This window comes from Cuculus canorus, chromosome 6 (assembly GCF_017976375.1).
Source record: "Cuculus canorus isolate bCucCan1 chromosome 6, bCucCan1.pri, whole genome shotgun sequence".
NCBI classification, from domain to species: domain Eukaryota; kingdom Metazoa; phylum Chordata; class Aves; order Cuculiformes; family Cuculidae; genus Cuculus; species Cuculus canorus.
Genome location: NC_071406.1, coordinates 17,642,418 through 17,657,177, shown reverse-complemented (window position 1 = coordinate 17,657,177; position 14,760 = coordinate 17,642,418). Strand labels below are relative to the sequence as shown.

Here is a 14,760-nt window from a genome sequence, read left to right as displayed (position 1 = left end):
GCCGACCGCGCCTGCGCACTGATCGGGAGTAAGCGCCGGGCGAGCGCCGGGCGAGCGCCGGGCCACGCCCCCCGCGCCGGAAGCAGGACGCGCGCGAGGTTGTGCCTCTCCCGCCGCCGCACCGGAAGAGGGAGGTGCGCGCGGCGCCACGCCCCTCCCCGTACCGGAAGGGGAAGGCGCGCGGCAAAGGTGCGGCCCGGCAGCGGCTCCGTGGGTTCAGCTCCGGTCCCCAGTTTCCGGCTCGACGCCTTTCGGAGCGGGCCCGGCGGCCAGTGGTGGGGAGCCGGCCTCGGAGCCGCCTCGGCAGCACCGGAGGGGACCCGGCGTCGCCGCCCCGCAGGCGGGCGGGATGGAGCTGGACGAGCTGCTGCTGGATGAGGAAGGCGCCTTCTCCCTCAGCGGCTTCCAGGAGTTTACGGTGAGCGCCTCCCGGCCCCTCGGTAGGCCCTTCGGCCGTTCCCTCTTGAAATCATGTCCCGAAATCCGTTTGTTGACATCACAACCGGGCCCCTGGCGGAGCCCTCGGGGGCCCTGCCGGGCCCGTCGGTCCCTAAGGTGGGTTGAGGTGGAAAGCAGATGTAGGGAATGCTTAGGGTGTCTTTTGTTCCCCCTCGGTCTCCATGCAGTTCCTGCCTAGGCACCAGCAGCTGAGCGAGAGAGTGCGGAAGCGGCTTTATTATGGCTGGGACAAAGACTGCAGCCTGGATAATCTTTCAAGCCCCGTGGCAGGTGGGTTGCTGATGTTCCTAAATGGGAATGCTGAGTCAAGGGGGTTGGAAGTAGCCTGGAGGCAGAGACCAACAAGTCACCCGCTCCCTCCCCAGTGCCAAATCCCACCCCTGACCAGCGTTCCACAGCGGGCAGGGTGCCAGAGCCTCGTTGCTCTTGCTCTCTGTTTTATTGCACTATCTGGCCCACTGCTGCATTTTTGGCACCTTGCTGATGGGCAGATTCCTTTAGGTTGCTTGTGAGTTCTTTAGCAGTGAATGCCTTGTCCCTGGTGAGTGGTGTCTTGGACAACTTCTTGTGTTCTGCGAGGTACCGGGAGTTCATTTAATTTCTAGTTTTGAGTAGCAAGGAGACAAGTTCCTTCTGTCTGGATCACGTCCATCTCTTCCTGTTGTCTCAGCAGTGGTTTGGGGGAGCAGAGGTATGCAGCTTGGTTGAGGCTGCAGAGCTGGTACAGGTGACAGAGAGGGGAGTGGTCAAGGGTGAGCGGTCAAGTGTAAGCAGTGGTTTGCTGCAGGACCTTCACTGTGCGGTCACGGTGGGTTCATTAGCTGCACTCTCATACAGCTTGTAGAGCGTATTGAGCGGTTGAGGAGTCGTGCTTGCATTCAAAACTCTTGGTCTGAACTAACCAAGAGGCTACATGTGACATACATCAACCAAGAGGGGGCTGCAGGGCGTATGGTGATGGAGCAGGGCTAGGCAGGGGAGGCAGCTGCCTGAATGCTCCTGGAATCGAGAGTACTGATGTGGGTGGTGCAAGGGAGGCACGTGGCTTGTTGGGGCTGGTGTCACACCCGGATGCAAGATTGGCCTGCTCAACAGGATGCTACCAGTGTTTGTGGAGCACGTTCATAGAGGAAGACTGTTAAGGGCTTTTAACTGTAAAGACTACCTTGCACCCAGGAAATGCCTCGCCTCCAGCAGCTAAGGGTGGGAGTGACACACAGGCTTATCTGCTCTTACAGCCTTCCTTCAGCAGCTGTTATCAGCCCTATCAAAAACATGAAACCAAGAGCTACGGTATCAGTCTCGGTACAGCTGCGCCATTGCTACATGGTGGGTTTATGGCACTGCTTTTCAAACGAGGTAGAGACAGCTGGGGAGAAAGTCCAGGGCAGCAGGAGGAGCTGGGAGAGGTCTTTGACATTGGGAGCAGTCGGAGGAGGCAGTGTGCTGCTGACTGAGGACAGAGGTTGAACAGTGAATTTATTCCTTCTGGAAAGAACCATAACCACCCTGGTGTGCTGTGCCTGTGAGTTGGGCACAGGGATCAGATGCTCTCCCTGTCTTCTAGGGCAGGGTACACTGTTATGGGCTGGATTTGAGGGCTGAAGAATTAAGTTTCATGTCGGAACAGAGCCTGGGGGGGTCCCTCAGGTAGCTTCCATCCCTCAGGGTGTTCCTGCTGCCTCTGCGGTGTAATGAGGGTGGCTGAGCTGGGCACTGAGAGCAGCAGCAGTGCAAGAGGCTGGGACCTACCAGCAGGTGGCTGGAGCTGTGTCTGCCTGGCTGTGAATCCCGGGAGTGGTGTGGTCTGAAGGACCTGGGGATGTCACATAGTGTTCCTGAGCTTGGTAGCTGCTGCCAGGCAAATCGTTCCTGTGGGATTGCAGCTGTTCTCTTAGTTTCTGGAGAGACACAGAAAGGAAGAGTGCAGAGAGAAGAGGTTGTGTGCTGATGCTTCCCCTCGGAGCTGGAAGCACAAGGCTGCTGAGATGAGCTCTGCTTTTGACTCTGTCAGCCAAGGGGTTGACAGCAAAACGGAGCTGGAGTTGCCTGTCAGACAGTTCTTGCCAAGCTGTAGTGCTCTTTGGGATGCTCCCAGCTGGTCCTGTCTTGTTGAGAAGTGAGACGAGAGCTGCTGAAGCCATCTGGCAGCATCTGTCAGTCTGGCCTTTTCGGTGCTTGAATGCTGAGGCTCATCTGTGGGCAGGGTAAAAATGGGCTGAGGTGAGAAACTCTGGTTATACCGTATTGCTGCTTCTATGCCCTGTTGGTGCCTCTGGGCTCCTGCTCACAGGAACGTGTTGTCCTTAATCATCTCAGGGGCACTGAGGCTATGGGGGGAGAGCTGGGTCAGGGCTGACCATCTCTGGAGGAGGAGGGTGCTGGTTGGAGGGGAGCAAAGGACTGGGAAGACCTGGTGTTGACATCAGATCCTGGAAAGCCTCTGAAAGGGCTGCCTGAGGGATGAGGGGAGGCTGTTAGCCTCTGTGCAGCTGGTGACTCCTCATGACGCAGACATGCTAATCTGGATCTGGCACTGCCACTGGGCCTTGGACACACATTCTCTTCCTGCTTTGGTCTGGCTCTCCTGCCTGTTTGTTCCTCCCTCATTCCTGCCTTCTGATGAGGCTTGTCCTACATCCATGGTTTAATTTAAACTTGAGAGGCTGAGTAAGCATCAAGAGTTAATGGGTTTGTGGGGAGAAGGGTGAGGGTGGATTGTGCTGTGTGGGGCTAAGCCCTTTTGCTGCTCTTCTGTCGCAGATATTGCTGTGGAGTTGTTGCAGAAAGTGGCTCCCAGCCCTATTCGCAGACTCCAGAAGAAATATGTATCTCACGTATCTCGGTAAGAAGCAAATCCTGTCCCTTCATGTCCCACGTCATAACTGGGAGCTCTGGTCTCAGCTGTGACTCACTGTCCCCTAGGCCAGGGCTGGCTTTGTGCTTAGGCTTGGTCAGTGTCAAAGAGGAGCCGGGGGCAGGTGGCAAGGCCAGCAGGCACAGTAGCTTCCTGACTCGGCTAGGCCTGCTTCAAGTTAGCCCCTGCTTTCTAGGGTGCAGGGGTCCTCTTGTTAATGCGGGTCTGTGCTGGCTGGATCAGCAGCTCACTGGGCAGCCAGGCCTGAACCCTGGCTCTGCCCTCGCAGCCAAGCCCTTGCAGGATGCCTGCCTGCAAGCAGGGCTGCCCAGTTCAGAGCTGGCTGTGCCTGGGAATAGGAGCCAGGGCGCTCTCCTCTCAATCCTGTATCCCCTGCACTTTCTCCTGCTGCAGCTCAGGACTGCTGGTACAGAGCTAGGATGTATCTAGCTGTTTATTGAATCGTCCCACTACCCACATGGGGAAGGAGTAGCCACATTGTGCCACGGTGACTGTGATGTTTGTAGCTCTTAAATAACCTTTGGGATGGCTCTTGCCGTTGTCCCACAGGGAAGCTTGCATCTCGCCCTGCTCCATGATGCTGGCACTGGTTTACATTGAGAGACTTCGGCACCGGAACCCTGAATACCTTCAGCAGATCTCATCTTCAGACCTCTTCCTGATCTCTATGGTGAGTGGGGTGGAGCTGGGGAGGGTCACTGGATTGGAGACCAGTCTGCAAGATCAGAGAGGGCTGATATCCTGTCCTTTGTGCTGCTTTTAGATGGTTGCTAGTAAGTACCTGTATGATGAGGGTGAGGAGGAGGAGGTGTTCAACGATGAGTGGGCCGCAGCAGGAAAGGTAGAAGTCCAGACCATGAACACACTGGAGATGAACTTCCTGAGCGCCATTGTAAGTGGGGCTGTCACTGTGGCCAACTATGTCACAGTGTTAAGGGGAGTTGGCATTTCTGTTTTTACCAAACATATTCCCATGAGGAATGGAGAAGGATGTATCTGGGTGCTGGGTATTGGCCCTGACTGTGCTGATGTTTCACTGCTGTCTCCACAGGACTGGAGCCTCTACACAGACCCCCGGGAGCTGTTTGAAGTGCTGAGCTGGCTGGAAGGACGGTAGGTGTGTGGGGTGGGGGTGAGCCTTTCATTCACCTTGCGTTCCTGGCTCAGAGCTAGCCCTGCTGCAGTGAAAAAAGAGTTTGGAGTGCCTGTGAGCCTTCACTAGGCTCTGCAACTCCCTTCCATAGACCCTGAGCAAAGGATTCTCCAGACTTGCCAGGTCTGAAGCTTCTTTGATGGAAGGGCCCATGCTACATCCATCATTGCCTTTTTTCCCTGCAGTGTGGCAGAAAAGCAGGGCATGTGGCGTGGCTGGTTCACCTACACGGATTTGTGTGTCCTCATGGAGCAGTCCATGTGGCAGCACGTGCTGGGCCAATTCTACCAACAAGTGGTGAAGGTAAGGGGCTGGGACAGCAGATGCTTGCAAGAACATGGAGCCCAGCAGGCCATGGGTTTGGGGCTGGACCCTGTCTTCCACTGGGAGCAGTTTCTTGCCTTGTTAACTGTTGACAAGGGAAGCTGTCGGGAGCTGGAAGATGCTGATTTGTAGCTGTGCTGCCTGAAGCATTGCAGCCTGGTTCTGGGTTACTCTGTGCCTTGTGCTGCACTGCAACCCACGAGTCGTGGTGCAGGGTCATGGTGATGTCATGGGGAGAACTGAGTGCTGACTGGGAATTTAAACAGGAACTGTTTGGTTTTAGGTGGGGCACTTTGGTTTGTGGTATTTAGGCCCTGCTTTGAATGGGCTGTGTGCCACCCCCTGTTAGCAGCGTGGCTCCGTGCTCCCCAGCGTCCAGCCCTTGATGCCATTTGCCATCATGCCTTCTGGGTTGCTGTGTGGCCATGCTGTGGGGACAGCTGGGAGGTCTGGATTAACCATGTGCTCCTCTGCAGCTGGCCTGCCTCCTGGGTGTTGTGTACCTGACGAGCTTTGCTGCTGTCTTCGCCTCCGTCGCCGTGGTGCACCGATCTGTGTGCATGAGGAGTGCCAGCCCTGCAGCCCCTCGGCCCGTGCTTTTCCCTGGGGAGGGCAGCTGCCAGCTGCATGCTCAGACAGCCCCAGCCCCTGACCAGCCCCAGCCCGAGCTGCCTGATGTCTCCGCAGCCAGCAGTACCCGTTGCCTGCGGGAGAACGAAACGACCGAGGAGCCACATCGTGGGGGTGTCACGGCCACTGCGCTCTACCTGTGGGGCAGTGTGATGACAGCTCTGTCCTACCCAAAGGCACCTGATCTAGCCCAACACAGGAGCCCCCTGCAAGGCCCCTTCCGGAAAGTACCCAGTGCCTGTGAGAGATCCAACCGAACCACCCCCACTGCCTCCCCCAGCCAGCCTGGCCCCTTCGGACTCGCCATGCTCTCAGTTCCTCCTGTGCTCCACTGCCATGCCTGCTCAGCCAGTGCAGGGCCCCCATGGGATGCAGCCCCCAACCGCAAGGACTGGCTGGACCCCCTGGGGCTGAGGCAGTGCTCCTTGCACACTGCCTTGGATCTCGGCAGAATCAAGAGCTTCATTTTTCCCAGCTAGAAGCATGGGGCAGCAGCCCCTTTCACCATCCCTCCTAGTGTGGCACAACTCACTTCTTTGCACTGCTGCGACCACTGATCCTTGGGGCTGCACAGATCTGGAGATCCCTGTGTTACTTCCAAACCAGCATTTGTGTCCCACTGCCCAGGGCAGGGCTGTCCTTCACTTTGGGGCTGCTGGGACATGTTGAGGCAGAGTTGGCTTGCTGTTGGGGTGCTGGGGTGCGAACCTGTTAGCTGAAGGGTAGAAATGGGGTGCCATTGGGTTGGCATGTTAGGGCAAGGGGAGTGTTGTACCTCTTCCTGCAGTGAGTGAGTGGCCCTTGGTGGTGCTGGGCAGAGGTGATGTGTGGGATGTAGGATGCTGGGGCTGTGTGGGCAGGGTAGAGGGGCTGGGGCAGTGACCCCAGTGGAGGGGTGGGGTGCCTGGGCAAGGGGAGAGGAGGTAGAAGTAGGGGGGCACAAGCAGCCCGAGCTCACTGGCCACAGCAATTCCCCTTGGGAGCTGCTAGGCCACTTCTCAGGAGGCACAAGGGTCACACCAAGAAGAGACCCCAACTTGGCTGCGCCCTGGGGAAAGGTTAGTTCCCTACTGGGCTTTGGAGGTGGTGAAGTGCAAAGACTGAGCTTCCTTATCTTGCTTGTGTTGGGTGCTTTGAAACTGGGGTGCTCTGTGACTCCATCCCAAATCCCAGCTGCCTGTGGCTGTGAGCAAGGAATGTCTGACTGCTCCATGGGCAGGTAGACGGTACCTTGTCTTGCTGACCAGCCCGTCTCATCATGCCCCTTCTTTTTACTGTGGGTTTTACACCTGTTTTTCACTCTTTTGTAGATGCAAATCTCTTCCAATAAAAGTAGTTCTTGTTGTGCACCTATCTTGTCCTGCTGAGCCGCTCTGTGGAGCTAACATGCCTGCCCCAGTGCTGTAGCTGTGCTTGCTGACTGAGCCAGGGTGCAAGGCAGATCCTAGGTGCTGGCAAGCGTGCCCAGGAGCATTGTGAGGCCTGCCCTATGGGGCTCAAGAGCCACTGGGCTTTCTTATGACAGGGGACAAGAGGAACGTGGGGTCTGTTGTCTGGCAGGGAAAGAGGAGGTTCCCTGTCCTTGGGAATGTGAGGAATGCATGGTCTTTATTGCTCTTTGCTCTCCAAAGGCTGGCCAGTTAATGAGTGAGCCCCTAGCAGCAAGGGCTTGGCGGGGTCGCAGTTGTGGTCACTGGCACTGCCACCTCTGCCCCGTGACAAAAATAAGAGCATCACCTGCCTTCACTCTCTTGGGAGCCTCCCCAGCCAAGTGGGCAGCTCTTGTACCTGGCATTGTTATCCAGGGCAGGATTCAGTACCCTCCTCTTAGGGGCATGGAGGACATGGTAGACCCCCATTACAGACCTTCCTAGCATGGACACAGTGCCCACAGAGGGGAGTGGTGGGATCTAGGAGGTGGGGGGACTGTGCAGCTCTTAATGAGCTCCATCAGGAGCTGGTGATGAGGAAGGCCTGGACCCAGAAAGCAGGGGATGCTGTGCTGGGAGGAACAAGCGTCGGCAGGGCACACTGCAGCTGGAGGATGCTGTTGGTGGGCATGTTCCAAGCAAATGAAGGAACAGGTGTATGTGCTGTGCCCTGTGTACCACAAGAGACAGGGATGGGGGCAGATGATGCTGTAACAGTGTCTGGTGTCCAGGCCATGGGTGGCTGTCACTTGGCCCTTGTGGTGACTACCCAGGGGGACACTTGCATTCCTGGGCATAAGGGCAGGTTACTCACCAACTCGAGTTAATGGCTAACCCTGGAGCACCTCCAGCAGAAGGTGGAAGTTCAGCTATGTGTGGTCTGCAAGGAGCACTTTGAGGGAGTGGGACCCTGCCCACTCGCTCTGTACCGTGAACTGGGAGCATTGTGGGGAGGCAGCAGCATGAATGGGGGCCATCACAGAGCGCCTGGTGCCAGGAGGCCCATGCTTGCATCCTGCTCCCCACTGAAGATACGCTCCTGGATGCTGAACTGTTGCTTAGCCCTTCAGGTAAGGGGGGGACCATGGTGGGCAGCCAGAGAGATGGGGTGATGGGGAGAAGGCTGGGATCATCCTCACAGGTGGCAAGGTGGGGGCTGCATCCTGCCAGGAAAAGGGTGCTTGGGGCTCTGGCCAGGGTGTGCTGGGAGGGGAGCAGGCAGGATGGCTGGGCAGTGGTGGGTGCTGTCTGGAATGTGTCATTGAGGATGCATCCACCCGGGGGTGCTGAGCATGGGGTGCCACAAGGAGTTGCAACCATCTACTGTGTTCCCCATGCAGCACCTGGCTGTGCAGGCCTCCTTGCTCTGCATCTTCCACCTCCTCTTCCTGCCTACCCTGCCTGAGGAGCCACCCCACGCCCAGGCCACCAGCGAGCTGCTGGCACGCAGCCTCTTTGCCTGCGGCATCTCCACAGTGCTGCAGACCACCTTGGGGAGCCGGTGAGAAGGCGGGCAAAGGGAATGCAACCATCACCAGAAGGAGGGTGGCACCATAGAGGAGCATCTCTGCCCCTCCATAGGCTCAGGGAGCACAGGCTTTGCTGGAGGTGGGAAGGGCACAAGGATTGGGTTTTCTGTAACAACGCCTTGCCTGGCATCTCTGTGCAGCTGTCCCCTCTCCACCACCACTGCATCCTCCTCTCTTGGAAATCCCTCCAGCAAAAGTGCTGTGCTTTCCCTTAGCTTCCTGCTGCCTCACTCCAGCATCAAATGCAGCTCCTCCACACTAGGGTCTGGTGTGTGCTTTGGCAAAGCTCCTGACCTCTGCCCACATACAAGGAGCTGCCACTTGGGATGTACTAGGGTACATATGGGATAAGAGTTGCCCTCCTGCCACTTTGAGGTTCCTTTCTCCTGTGCTTCCCATTCCCCTAGCAGCCAGGGCTTTGAGAGCAGCCCTGTCTCCTCTTTCCTTCCTAATGTGCCATTGTTCTCCCGTTCCCCAGGTTGCCACTGGTTCAAATCCCATCCTTTGAGTACCTGGTCCCTGCCACGGTGCTGAGCTCCCACCTGTCCGTTGGTGCCAGGACAGACAGGAATGGTGAGCACAGCCCTGGAGCCTGCGCCCCGTGGTGCCTGGGTCATATCGGTGCCCAGGGAACAGTGGTGATGAGGTGCCTGTGCACTGAGTACAGATGAAGGATCCTGCCTGGTGCCCCTTGTGGTGATGGTGCACAGAATCCTACTCATCCCTCAGCACACCAGCAAGGCGTTTTGGGGCCACACCGCAAGAATTGTGGCCTGTAATATGCCTGGGGCTGCCTCCCTGGTGCCAAGACTTACGGGAATGTTGGCATGCTGGCCCTTCTGCAGCCAGCAGCCCTTGCTCTGCTTGTTCTTGGACCTAGCCCCAGGAGCCCAGCATCGCTGTGCGTCACTTCCCTCTGAAATTCCCTTTCAGGCACAAACGAGGCCACTGCATGCCTTGCACAGCACTGCACCATCACAGGGAGCTGGGCTACCTCGCTGCGAGAGGTGGGTGCTCCTGTGCTGGGATGGGGGTCCCCATCCTCCTGCTCCACCAGCACCCTGGTTGCTATCTGTGCCTCCCAGCCTTTCTGGGAATTGCCGTGAATAGGAGGAACACAAGGGGGTGTGCAAAGACAATGGGGGTCGTGGTACATGTGGGTGTGTATGTTCCTCTGGGATTGGGGTGTTTGGAGCAGGGTTGAGCCCAGGGAACGAGTGATGCTACTGGGGCAGGTAGGAGTGTGGGTGTTGGTCTGCTCTCAGTGTGCCCTGTCCCATGGGTCCCATCCTTTCCTCCCGCAGGTCTCAGGAGCCGTGCTGATCTCCGGGCTGTTTCAGCTGGTGTTGGGAGTGTCTGGCCTGTGTGGGTGGGCAGCCCGGCACTGCGGGCCCATGGTCCTGGCCCCCAGCCTTTCCATCATTGGGCTGTCTGCATACAAGGAGGCTGCTTTATTCTGCTCCACTAGCTGGGGTGTAGCACTGCTGTACGTGAGCCCAATGGCCACAGCATGTCATGGGGACAGGAATAGGGCATCCTTGCTGTGCACAGTGCATGTTTGTGGCCCCATTGCTGTGGTGCTGCATGGTGACCTGTTCTCACTCTCCTAGGCTCTTACTCCTTGCTGTCACCTTCTCCCAGTACCTGGGGTCCTGCCGCCTGCCCTTCTGTGCCTGGTCCCAGGCTTGGAGAGGCTCCACAGAGCTGTCTGTCCCCACCCTGCGCATGTTCTCGGTACCGTGACTTGATTGCCCCTGTTCCTTCCACTGCACTCAGGCTTCTCTCTGAGCCTGGCTCTTTGGTCCAGGGTAAGGTGGGACCCAGCGACCCTGGAGCAGAGCTGGGTGCAGGGAATGGAGACAGGAAATTCCTGGTGCAGCTCCTGGGGTGTGGATGCTCCTGGGGGAGCCCAAGGGACCTGTGCTCAGGAGTGCTGGAACAGAAGAGCCTGGGATGCTCCCTGTGGGGGTATGAGGAGAAGTGGCATGGCTCCTTGGGAGAGGCACTAGGACAAGGGACTTGTTGTCTGGGGTAGAGCAAGCAGCATGTTGGCCAGGAGAGAATTCCCTGCCGAGGTTCCTCTTGCTGCCTTGCAGGTACTGGTCCCATTTGCTTGTGTCTGCATCATTTGTGCCATCCTCAGCCATCTCCATATCCCTTGGGAATCACTGGACCTGGCTGTAGCACAGCTGCCTTGGGCTAACAGCACTTTCCATGCCCCTTGGCTCCGCATCCCGTACACAGGTGAGGGAAGCAGGCTTGGCTGCAGCTGTCTGTGTTTGGCCAGGGCCTCTATCACCCATCCCTTCTCCCTCTGCTGCAGGTGAGTGGGGGCTGCCGTTGCTCACCCCTCGGGCACTGGCTGTGGGCATCGCCATGGCCATTGGCTGCAGCATGAACTCAGTGGGCTGCTACGTGCTATGCGGGAGGCTGCTGCGAGCCCCCCAGCCACCACCCCTGGCCTGCAACCGGGGGGTCTGCATGGAAGGGCTGGGCAGCCTCCTGGCTGGGCTGCTGGGCACCCCGGGGGGCACTGCTGCCAGCATCGCCAACGCCTGCACCATCGGCCTCACACAGGTATGCCTAGGGTGGGGGTAGGAAGGTCAGCAAGGGATGGGGAGGCAATGGAGCAGGAGGGGTGAGGGACCTGTAGCACCCAGGCTGTCACTGAGCCAGTGCTGGGAAAGGCAGGTCTGTATTGGCATTATGGGGGGACAGGGTGCGAGGGGGCTGCTCCCCATCCTCACTTTCCTATCCTCCTTTCCACCAGGCTGGCTCTTGCTTTTCAGTGCAAGTAAGTGCGCTGGTGTGCATGGTGCTAGGCATGTCCCCGAGGCTGGCAGGTCTCCTCACTCGCATCCCATTGGCAGTTCACGGTGGGTGTCCTGCCCTTCCCCTGCACTGCAGTGCCTGCAGCCTCTCTGGCACTGCCTGACTCCTGCTCCTCGCAGGGGGGGTGCTCTGTGTCACCTACGCTGTGGCCGTGGGCATGGGGATCTCCTACTTCCAGTATGCGGACATCGACTCAGGAAGGAACATCTTCATTGTCGGCTTTGCCATGTTTATGGCGCTACTGGTGCCACGGTGGTTCAGTGCAGCTCCAGCTCACCTGGCCACAGGTAGTGAGGACATTCTCCAGGCAAAGCAAAGCCTCGAGGCCTGGGGCATGGTGACCACGCATCTCTGATGTCCTTGGAGGCTGGAGTGGCTCATGGCAGCAGGCAGCTCCCTCTCCATCCCCTGGGTCTGCAATGGCAGCTCTTGCCCCTTCCCTGCTGCTGGACTGGGATGTCCTGGGTGATTCTGTCTCTGCTCTTGCAGGTTGGGTGCCCCTGGACCTCCTCTTCCTCTCTCTTCTCATGGTGCCTGTCTTTTTAACTGGCTTCTTGTCATTTTTCCTGGAGAACACTGTCTCAGGTGAGGAGATGCTGAGCCCCTCCTCTGAAGGCTGGATCTGGCTGTGCGACCATCCCTGAACCACCGACTCTGCCTCTGGGCAGCCCTGCTGGGGATCCTGGGGCTGGTGGGCCGGAAGGGTGCAGCTGGAGGAAGGGGCTCCCATCTCACTGTCCAGTGCCCTGGTTGCAGGAACCCTGGAGGAGCGTGGACTGCGTTCCAACCTGGCGCTGCAGAAAGCTGGGGCAGGTGATTGCCAGCCCTGTGGAAAAAGAGGTGAAGCCAGCCAGGTGTATGGACTTCCTGCTGGGCTGAGACGGCTGCTGCCATCCTCCTGTAAAACCTTTCCCTGCTGTTTCCTCTGCCCTGGGAGTGATGAAGAGGAGGAGAAGGAGGAGGAAGAAGAGGAGGAGGGTAGCCATGGTCCCGAGGAGGGGACCACTGACCCAGGGGAAGGGACGCACCTGCTCACCAAACCCAGCTTGGGGGGAGCTGCAGCTGGCCAGCAGGATGAGTGAGACAGAGATGCCTGCACACTGTGGCCTGACCCCACAGTGAAGGGACACCTTATGGAAGACCAGGGCTGTGTCCCCAAGGTAGCTCCTTGTTTCTGAAGCCCACATGGACTGGAGGGACCTGGACTTCCACACTCCCAGCAAGAACTTCATTTCCTGCTTGGGGCCAAGCTATAAAAACCTTCAACCAACTTTGACCTTTCCCGGGGTTTCCTTTCCAGTCAGGATTTGCCCGGAAGATGCCAGCCTACCCTCCCCTGGTGCCCTGAAGACTGTGACTGCAGAGGGCACGGCCATCTGGTTCCACTGCAGCTAGGGAGGTGGGTGCCCCTAAAGCACACCATCACCTTCTGGATGCAGCTGGAGAAGGGTTCAGTGCTTTGTCCAGCCCTAAGGGTCTGTCACCCCGGTCTCTGCTTACCCACTGGCACTGTGCTTGGGAAGGGCTGGCTTGTCCCAGCCCTCTTCACTGCCTTGTCCCAGCTATGCCCATGGTCCCTTGATGCCCGTGACACCAGGTTTATACTACTGCCCTGACTCCCCCAGGCTGGGCATACAGGTCCACTCTGTTCTCCAAAACAGCGAACCCCCTTTCACTTGAAGCAGGTTAGCTCAAGAGTGCTTACCACTGAACTGCCTCCCTCCCCAGGTATTGCTCTTGCTGCTGAACCATTTAGCATTCAGTTTCTCTGAGGAAGAAAACATTGCCTTTGACAGCTATGAATAAGCTCAGTGCCTGGGTTGGTTTCCTGCTGCTATTTAGTTATGCTGCCTGCAGCAGGGTCTGCACTCATCCTGCTCACTGGTCTAGTATTTACAGCAGATCAGAGTCCACGGCAGTGCACTGTGGTCCCAGTGCTGCCTCCACCAGTCTGAACTGGCCTGCAAAAGCCCAGCCCGGGGCTAGGAAAATCTAGGGCTTTGCAGCCTTTGGGTGATGTAAGCTGGCCCCAGGTGCAAGCTTAAAGGAAGGACAGAGCTGGGCTGGGAGGATGCTGGAGCCAGTCCATGGGAGTGACATGCTCAGGCTAGACCACAGCTCTAGGTTGTGGCTGCCCCCTCCATCTGTTCCCAAGGAGTGCCCCTGATGCTTAGGGACACCCCAAGGTGGCCGAGAGTGGGAAGGACAGGGTTCCACTGTGTGTGCAGGTCCCCAAGAGTGGGCTCCAAACTCCTGTACTCCAAACCTTCTTGCACTCTAACCTGACTGGGCAATCCAATCTGTCCTGCACCCTGTCTGGGTCCTGCACCCAAAGCCCTTGCCTGCTCCCACGTCCCCTGGCATCCTCTTGGGATGGAAATCCTCTAGGATGACCTCCCTACCCTGGCCCCATTCTGAGGGTGGCTGCAGCCTGCGTGGTAGGACAGGGGGTGAATGGGGGTGTGTGAATAGGGTACAAATAGGGGCTCAAGGCAGTGCCTGGGTGCAGGGTGTAGGTGCTGTCAGTGTGTGGGTGCTGGGGGGTTGGTACCTAGGGCAAGGATGGGGCTGTGGTAAGTGTGGAGGCTGGAGAGCTGGGGGGATGTGTGGTGTCCACAGCCCTGCTCTGTGCTGTTCTGTGACCCCAGTTCCTGGGCATGGGGAACACAGGCACTCACACCGCCAGCTATGTGGGGCTCACTGGGGTGCAGCAGCTGCGTCCTAGTGCAAGCCCAGAAGAGCAGCGATGCAGGTACATGCCCTGTGCCATGCCCCCACGGGCACCCCGGAGGGGGCTGCTGGGGCTGAGGAATAAACCCAGGATCAAGGGACAGGAGTCCCCAGCTGCTTGTGCCTTTCCAGGCTGTACTGTGCCCACAGCTCAAGGGCTGTTCCCAGCTGGGCACTTATACCAGGACATTTCGTGACAGGAGTGAGCGCAAAACAAAGTCTTAAGGCATTTCAGTTCCCATCCCTTTGCACAGTGTCTTGGCTGTGCCACCTCCTGTGACAAAGACTTGGATTTGTTAAAGTGACTCCAGAAGAAGCCCCAAAGATGCTCAAAGGGCTGGAGCACCTCCCACATGAGGACAAGCTGAGAGAGTAGGAGTTGTTCAGCCTAGAGAAAAGAGGCTCTGGTCAGACCTTATAGCAGCCTTCTGTCACTGAAAGAGGCTACAGGAAAGCTGGGGAATGGCTCTTGATCAGGGAGTGCAGAGATAGGACCAGGGGGGACGGTTTTAAGTTGAAAGAAGAGAGATTTGGATTAGACATTAGGAAGAAATGTTTTCCTATGTGAGTGGTGAGGCACTGGCCCAGGTTGCCCAGAAAAGCGGTGATGCCCCATCCTTGCAAGTGTTCAAGGCCAGGTTAGATGAGGCTTTGGGCAACCTGATCCAGTCAGAGATGTTCCTGCCTAGGGCAGGGGGGTTGGAACTGGATGATCTTTAAGGTGCCTTCCAACTCAAACCACTCTATGATTCCACGTAGTGCAGGGGCTGCAGGGGTGCAAAGCCAGAAACGCAA

The 14,760-nt window shown here is 57.7% G+C and overlaps 2 protein-coding genes across 2 annotated transcripts; both read left to right on the top strand.

Annotated features, from left to right (window-relative positions):
* The first annotated feature begins 75 nt into the window (after window positions 1–75).
* CNPPD1 (cyclin Pas1/PHO80 domain containing 1) lies at window positions 76–6,797 on the top strand. Its single transcript, XM_054069301.1, has 8 exons — window positions 76–418; window positions 627–729; window positions 3,223–3,304; window positions 3,887–4,007; window positions 4,101–4,229; window positions 4,389–4,450; window positions 4,676–4,793; window positions 5,291–6,797. The coding sequence occupies exons 1-8, from the start codon at window positions 350–352 to the stop codon at window positions 5,921–5,923; spliced, it is 1,317 nt and encodes a 438-aa protein (XP_053925276.1). The 5' UTR covers window positions 76–349; the 3' UTR covers window positions 5,924–6,797.
* A 596-nt stretch (window positions 6,798–7,393) lies between these two features.
* Window positions 7,394–12,523, top strand: SLC23A3 (solute carrier family 23 member 3). Its single transcript, XM_054069299.1, has 12 exons — window positions 7,394–7,944; window positions 8,215–8,375; window positions 8,882–8,976; window positions 9,337–9,410; window positions 9,708–9,889; window positions 10,014–10,137; window positions 10,500–10,647; window positions 10,727–10,980; window positions 11,174–11,279; window positions 11,355–11,522; window positions 11,725–11,820; window positions 11,992–12,523. The coding sequence occupies exons 1-12, from the start codon at window positions 7,837–7,839 to the stop codon at window positions 12,315–12,317; spliced, it is 1,842 nt and encodes a 613-aa protein (XP_053925274.1). The 5' UTR covers window positions 7,394–7,836; the 3' UTR covers window positions 12,318–12,523.
* The last annotated feature ends 2,237 nt before the right edge of the window (window positions 12,524–14,760 follow it).